Below are 7623 nucleotides of genomic sequence, written 5' to 3'. Positions count from 1 at the left end.
TATGTTTTTGTTTTTTTTTTTCCTGTTGCACACACTTTTGGTGTCGTATTTAAGAATCTGTTCCCAAATCCAAGGTCGTGGTGATTTATCCATGTTTCTGTCTGAGAGTTTTGTAATTTCAGCTCTTACATTTAGGTCTCTGACCCATTTTAAGTTAATTTTTGCATACGGAGTGAGCGGAAGTCAACTCTTTTCTTTCACGCATGGCGACCCATCTGCTGAAGAGACTGTTCCTTCCTCACCTACGATCTCGGGACCCTTATTGAAAACCAATTAGCCGTGAATGTCTGGGTTTATTTCTGGACTCAGTTCCAGGCTGCTGGTCTAGGGTTCGTCCCCATGCCAACACCAAGCCGCTGTGCACACCGCACATTTGTAACACGGCTGAAAACCAGGGAGTGCGAAGCCTCCAGCTTCTTCTTACTCTTCAGTTTCATGTTGGAGAGTCAGAGCCCTTGCACGCCCATGTGAACTGGGGATCATCTTTTCCATTTCTGCAAAAAAAGAGTTGCTGGAATTTTGACAGGGATGGAGCAGAATCTGTAGTTTGCCTTGCCTGTCCCAACAATCTTACGTCTTCCCGTCTGTAAACATGAGATGTCTTGCCATTTACTTAGGATTTTGTTAATTTCTTCACAATGCTTTGCACTTTTTATTATACAAGTCTTTCACCTTTTGATTGAATTTGGTTCTAGTTTTTTATTGTTTCAAATGCTATTGCAAATGAAATAGTTTTCTTAATTTTAGTTTCATATTACTTCTTGCGGATGTGTAGAAACACAACTGGTTTTGTGTGTTGATCTTGTACTCTGCAACTTTGCTGAATTCTCCTTTTTTCTCCAACTTCATTGAGATATAATTGACATAGAACATTGTATAAGTTTCAGGTATACACCCATATATTTTTTAATCCCCCAAAATGTGTTAGAAAAGAAGAGCTTGGGAATTAAAAAGAAAAATTACCTGTGAATGAGATATCGCGTCTTCCAGCGGTGGAGTTCAGAACAGTCTGGTCTTACGCTCTTTACCAAACAACGTGCAGCAGCCCAGAAGGTTGATCAGCTACACAAATATGTTTTAAGAACCTGCCAGGACGGACCACGTTAGCAAGTCTCCTTGTCCGATCATTTAGGACCCGAGTTGGACCTCTCTGGGGCTGCCCGTCCTACTCTGGAACGGGCTCGGCTCACCGCGGCATGTGAAGGTCACTCCTGCCCAACATCACAAGAAAGCCCAAAGTCTGGCAGACACCTCCTGATGCTAACGTCCTTATCCATCCTTCCACAGCGGCTGAAACCGACCTGACGCGCCAGTGATTCTTGTGTGCGAGACGGTAATTTCTGAAGGAATGGCTCCTCGTGGAGAGGCTGTCCCTTCATGAGGCATGTACATGATATGAAACATAGGTCAAATATTTTAATATAGTCATGTATACATGAATATGTTTTGTATATCCAGATATATATCTTGTTTAACAATTGTAATTTATTCCTGAAACCATATTAAAGAAAAATAATTCAAATTTTTAATTGAACTATAGTTGATTACAACGTTGTGTTCATTTCGGGTGTACAGCAAAGTGATTCAGATGTGTGTGTGTATATATAGATACATACATGCACCTTTTCAGATTATAAGATGATGAGACACTGCGTAGAGCTCCCGGTGCTGTACAGCAGAGCCTCTACTTGTCTGTTTTGTAGGGAGTCGTGTGCACCTGATAATCCCACACTCCTAGCTGGTCCTCCCCCCACCCTTCCCTCTCCCCTCTGGTAACCGTAAGGTTGTTTTCCATGTCTGTGAACCTATTTCAGGTTTGTAAATAAATTCATTTGTATTGTAGTTTAGATTCCACATACAGGCGATGTCGTGTGGCGTTTGTCCGTCTCTGCCCGACGTACTTCACTTAGTGTGGTGACCTCCAGGTCCACCCGTGTCGCTGGTCATTCAAAAGTATAAATGGGAAAAACTACACCTGACCCAGAGGAACTAAACCACGTTCACAGAGAGAAGAATGAATCCACGGACCGACAAAACACACGTGCACACAACGGAGGGCGGTCGGGTTTTACGGACCACGCTCCCCTCCTCGCCCTACGCTGCTGTTTCAGAACCTTGCAGTCAGACTGTCCTCTTCCCGTGAGGTCATAGCCCAGAAGAGACCCCTCCGGCCCAGCCCGGCAGACCTCCCGAGAGCCTGGGGCCTGGGAACGGAGCCGGCGGCCAGGGTCCGGGGCGCTGAGGGTGTTGTTCCCCAGCTGCCCGCCAGTCCCGTCCACACTCGGCACGTACCGACGCGTGCCCGCGGGGACGGCTCCTGACCACAGCTGCGTGTCCGTGCTGTGGAGAGGGTGTCTCTGCTGGAAGCTACAATGTCAAAATCTCACTTCTCATCACGTATTTTATGTGTTCGGGGTGAAAAACTCACTCTTTGAAAAAGCGACGCGGGAGGTGGTCCAGGTTTCTGGGCCTCCTTACGCCTGAGCGATGCGACCTGGACGTCTGGGAGCCCAGGCGGTAGTCGCGGCCCTCCCCCAGTGACTGGGCCCCTCAGGGTCCCCACGGGGCTCAGGGCCGCCTCCGTGTCCGTCGCTCGGCGGCCGCACACAGGCGACCCTGGACGGCAGGGACCACGGGGGGTGAACTCAGCAGGGGTCAGATGTGGCGGCTGGGCTGACACGTGGCGGCCTGGGGCCCAGACTTCTTGGCGGGAATTCCGTGGCTTCCCCAAAGCTGAAGTCCCCCGTCTGCCCGCCGGGGAGCCGCTGTCCCCTCTGGACCCCCGCCCTCTGCCGAGTCACTCCCCTGGGAGCAGAGGCCCAGCTTTATCAGGTCCGGACTGTCCCGCTGTCCCTCCTCTTCCCCAGGGTCAAGAGGAGGATGCCCTCGTCCTCAGCAGAGCCCTGCGGGCACCCGTGCTTGTGTGCCCAGGGCCGTGGAGCTGTCGGGTGACAGCACCCATGTGTCCCCCAAGCCCACGCTCCACTCTGCTCCCGTGGCCAAAACCCCACTTGGTGAAACTCAGACTAACTGAGCAAAGCCCGCCGGAGATGTTTAGCCCACAGCAACTCCGAGGCCCATCCAACCTTCAGTGGGGGGGTGCTGGCAGCCAGGGTGACGGCGGGGCAGTGCCTCCCTTCTGGACCCTCAGCCATTACGGACCCTACAGAGCCCTTCCCGTCGGCCCCAGGGCCCTGCCAGAGGTGCCCCAGGGCGGCGGGCCGGCCTCTCCAGCCCTCGGGCCGCATCTCAGGCTGTACCCCGCCCCCGGTTAGAATCACCTCCGGCTCCTTCAGAAGATGGCTCACGAAACACGGCCTGAAGGTGCACGGGGATTTTTTTGGGGGGTGGGGTTTTTGTGTCTTATTTTGTTCAGGGACAGGGACAGTGCCGTTTTGCTTCGGGTGTTCAACCCTCACACAAAAGGAAAAGAGACTCTGCAAAGCAGCCCCCACGGGGGTCACCTACTCCCCCGTCAGGGCACAAAGACACTAAAAATGAGTTCTGGGAACAGCAGGGCTTGGACGGGGTCTGTCAGAAACTTGCATTTGAGTAAACGCCCCCAGAATCTGCGTGTGTGACGCTGCCTGGTGCCTCGGCGCTCATCACGGGACACACCTCCTGCGTCACGCGTGGGACGCGCGTCAGCCTCTCCCAGCGGTTCCGCCGCCGCCACCTCCTCCTCCTCACCCGGCCTCTCAGCTTCCCTGTAGGTCATCTCTTCCTCCACCTCCGTGTCCCCAGAGCCATCGGTTCTCACCCCGAGTCCAGGCCGGGGCCTCCGGCTCCATCCCGTCCCCCCGGGAGGCCTTCGCTGGCTGGCCCCCTCCAGCCCATGTCAGCCAAACGCGCTGGTTTCCCCTCCGCCTCCCCGCGCCCCCGCGGCCCGCGCTCTCGTCTCCCCTGTCACGGACGCCCCCACCGTGCTCGGAGGCACCCCTGCCGCCCTGTGCCGCTCCCTTCGCTGTCCTCGTGACGTCGGGGTTTCACACGTGTCCCACCGAGCCTCCTGCTGCGTCTCTCTCCGGGCTGGCGTGAGACCGGGCCAGGGGACGCACCGCTGGTGCTGATGAGGGGACCCCCGTGTTGCCCCGCTCTCCTGAGTCACCTCCGCGGTGCTGACACTCTCCGCAAGGCTCCGTCCCCTGCCGGACGCGAGAAGCGGTGGGAGGATGGATCCCCTGACGTCCTGTTGCGTGTGACCCCGGCGGCTCAGGAAGCGTGACGAGACCTGCCTTAAACACGTCCTCTTCCGTGAAGACCCCAAACGGCATCTCGGCCTGAGAAGCGCACGAGGAAGGAGGCTGTCCCTGTCCCGGGAGGCAGGGCGATGGCTCTTCCTGCTGGGGTCCCGCTCCTTCCCCCCAGCAGAAACCCTGCTAGCTCTTTAAAAAAGGGAGAGAGATTCATTTATAGAAAAGCTTTTTACAATTTATTTCCTGTTATGAATGTTTAAAGTATAAAAACGAGGCTCTAGCTAAATGCAGGGTTTCAGTGGTGAAATTTTGACCATGTGAACAAATAAATAAATATTTACAGTCTTTGGCAAAACAAAAGAAGTTTCATCCATCTGTACGAGACGTTTGTTTTTAAAAAAAAGAACATAAATAATTTACAAAAAAAAAATATGGTACATTCTAAATATTCACAAGAGCATCCCACACCACCGTATCCTTTGGCCAAACATCACCGACACAGAAAACCTACGCACTCTGCACAACTTTTACATTTAATGAAGTCTCCCAAGACTTTGCTGTCTTGGGAATACAGTTCCACCAAGAAAAGTAAAAAGTGCAGCAAAACACAAAGAAAAATCAACCTCAAAGGAAGCAACAAATGTAACTTTATCACGCGGCGGGAGCAGGTGAACACAAGTCATGGATCCTCTCTCCTCGACAGAGGAGAGAAATCTCTGTTAACAGCAAGAGGAGAACAGTTTGCCCGCATCAGACCAACAAGACAAAGCCTTCCTCCTAAGCCCCTATGTGGAGTGAGATTAGCTAATATTCCTGCAGAAAGGTCATGCAACTTAAAGCGAAAAATAAATCAAACCTGTGAATGTTACTGTACGACTGATTAAGGGATGGGTCTGCCAAGACAACGTGGATTTATCCTCAACACTCGGAGTCTTTAAAGTCCTACGTACAGCAGACAGATAGCGGTACAAGTATTGAACTAAAGTCACTGGCAACAGTACACATTACGGTTCCATTATAAACGTTTCGTTACTTATTTACTCCATCACGTTTTGCAGCATGCTTTATCATGGCAACATAATATTATAAAGCTTTGTGTTTTGACAGGAAGATATTTTGCTGTAACTGTACCTTTATATTATTATACGCTCGTTATGTGTTTACTTCTAGATATTATACTACATATGTGCTACTTATATTTAAAATAAGTTATTGGTGAACAGGACTGCATTCTATAGTCGCTCAATAAATATTAACACAACACTTATAACTGGAACCTTAATGGAATGTGCTGCCAAGTTAGGGAAAAGCAACTCGCCCGTAGTTTCAAAGCCTGGAATAGGGATTCGGTGCCCGAACGCGCCTGCTGACTTGCTCTCCGGCTGGGAAAGCGGCTCCGGAGGCGTTCTGGGGATCAGGAAGCAGAACCAAGTGACACGTGGCCCCGCGTCCTCCCAGGTCCACAACGGCTGGAAGGGCCAGCCCGGGACAGCACTGCCCGCTGCTGCGGCCTCCCGTACGCGCGGCTTGGCCAGGCCCACACCTGGACCCACGTGGGAGCCACTTCGCAAGGATGTCCCTCTCTGATGAGACTGTGTCTCCGAGGGCTGCCGTGGCAGGACAAGCGTGGGGGGGGGGGCGTTCGTTTATCCCCGTACCGTTTGTGATGTTCCAGTCCGTTCCTTGCCATCCCACTTGTGTGACTGGTACGTCCTGACCTCTTTCTGACAACAGCATTACTTCCAACGTGAGTTGACCCTCCTTTATAACCGACCTCAAGGCTTCGGGTGCTCGCACACCCAACTTAAAGCACTGGAAGCAGAGTAGCGATATCTTTCCTGCTTAATTTATGACAGTGGCTTATACACAATATTCCCTTCAACTCCATATACACATAAATACAATAAGTACTTACATTTCACATGTAAACGTCATTCTTTTTAAACACACGAGAAAAAGCAATGCAATACTGTGCTCGATTTTCACTCCACATAAAGTCTCATGGATCCTCACACTGCCTTTTCTGGAGTGGGCTGGATGTTCCTCTCTCGGTTCCATGAATACTCATCCTCTGAAGGCACTTGGGCTTGGGCTGATGACAGGAGGTGCAGAACCACTCAAGGTTGGGGTCAAGGACAGGAGATCTGCTGGAGAGAGAAGCTGGAAGCACTGGGGTGGACTGAGGTGTCTGGGTAACAGCATCTACAGTACGTTGCTGGAAATACAGCGAATCTTGCTTAGACATCTGCAAAACACAGTGAACAGAATTCGGGAGATTGGACCATGAGCATTGTTTTGCTTTATTTGTTTAACTATGACATAAAATACCAATATTTCTATTTCTTAAAAAAAGACATGCACAATATGGATGGATGTGTCAATGGTTGAATGAATGGATGGATGGTGGATGGATGGATGGATGGATGGATGGATGGAAGGAAACATGAAATGTCTTGAAACGCAGCCTAATATAAGGAAGAGAACACGTCACCAGAATCAAGAAGACAGATCAATATTTTCGTGATTTTTGAGAAGCATCTCTGAGTCTTACTTACCTCATCTACAGAAGAGTAATATTTTCATATCTACGTGAAACACAGGCTTAGACCACATAGAAGCCAAGTTCCTCTCCAGATCTATAATATTTTGATTCAAATATACACCTAGAGAGATAACTAAAGGAAACCCCCCTCCCTCCATCTCCCTCCTTTTCCTTCCTTCCTTCTTTCTTTTTTCTTTCTTTCTTTCTAGCAAGGAGAGCAATCCACAATGCCACCAGGGGCCCAGGAGCTGTGGAAGATGCAGGAAGCTGTGGGACAGAGGACAGCAGGACAGCTAGAGCCTGTGAATAACCTGAGAGTGTCTGTCCTACCAAAGATACTCCTATTGAATTTGAAACAAACAAACTGATGGACAAAATCAACTCAAGCTGACCAAAACAGAACATCTGCTGGACAGGCCACCAGCTTATTTCCCTGATGTGTAGCTTTTGTAAAAGGGAAAGTAAAATGTGTGTTCCTTGCCCATTCTCTGTGCCACACGTGGCCCCGGGGAATAACGTTCTCACACCCACCTCTGCATTCATACTTCAGGTCGGAGAAGTAGACCATTTCTTGGGAGAAGACAAACAGACCCAGCCGCCCGCCAGCATAGGTTTGGTCGTAGATAGGTCCTGAGTCTGCCATGACCTGTTTTCCTTCATGCACTAAGACTCTGAAAATGGGGGGAAAGGAGAACGAAAGAGAATGTCAGCTCTGGGAAGCACGTGCACCAGAGGGCGGGAGGTCAGCTTTCTCCTCGCAAGGCTGGTCAACACAGCACCGCCTCAGAGCCCTGGGTCCTCCCGTGACTCACTGCCCATCACTCACCCAAGCATCCCCGTCGCCTCCACCTTAGGAAGCCAGGAACAGCTGGAGTCACAGGCCCC

General features: G+C 50.8%; 1 protein-coding gene across 1 annotated transcript in view; it reads right to left on the bottom strand.

Annotated features, from left to right (window-relative positions):
* Positions 1 to 4409: 4409 nt before the first annotated feature.
* The window catches only part of THBS2 (thrombospondin 2), a 31820-nt gene continuing 28606 nt past the window's right edge, over positions 4410 to 7623 (bottom strand). Inside the window, exons 21-22 of the mRNA XM_057738944.1 lie at positions 7270 to 7409; positions 4410 to 6441 (exon numbers count right to left, since the gene is read on the bottom strand). Coding sequence (XP_057594927.1) covers positions 6434 to 6441; positions 7270 to 7409 — 148 coding nt within the window. The 3' untranslated portion in view covers positions 4410 to 6433. The remainder of the gene's footprint in view (positions 6442 to 7269; positions 7410 to 7623) is intronic.

This window comes from Hippopotamus amphibius, chromosome 6 (assembly GCF_030028045.1).
Source record: "Hippopotamus amphibius kiboko isolate mHipAmp2 chromosome 6, mHipAmp2.hap2, whole genome shotgun sequence".
NCBI lineage: Eukaryota > Metazoa > Chordata > Mammalia > Artiodactyla > Hippopotamidae > Hippopotamus > Hippopotamus amphibius.
Note: the sequence above shows the minus strand (reverse complement) of the source record. Positions and strands in the feature narration are given on the sequence as shown.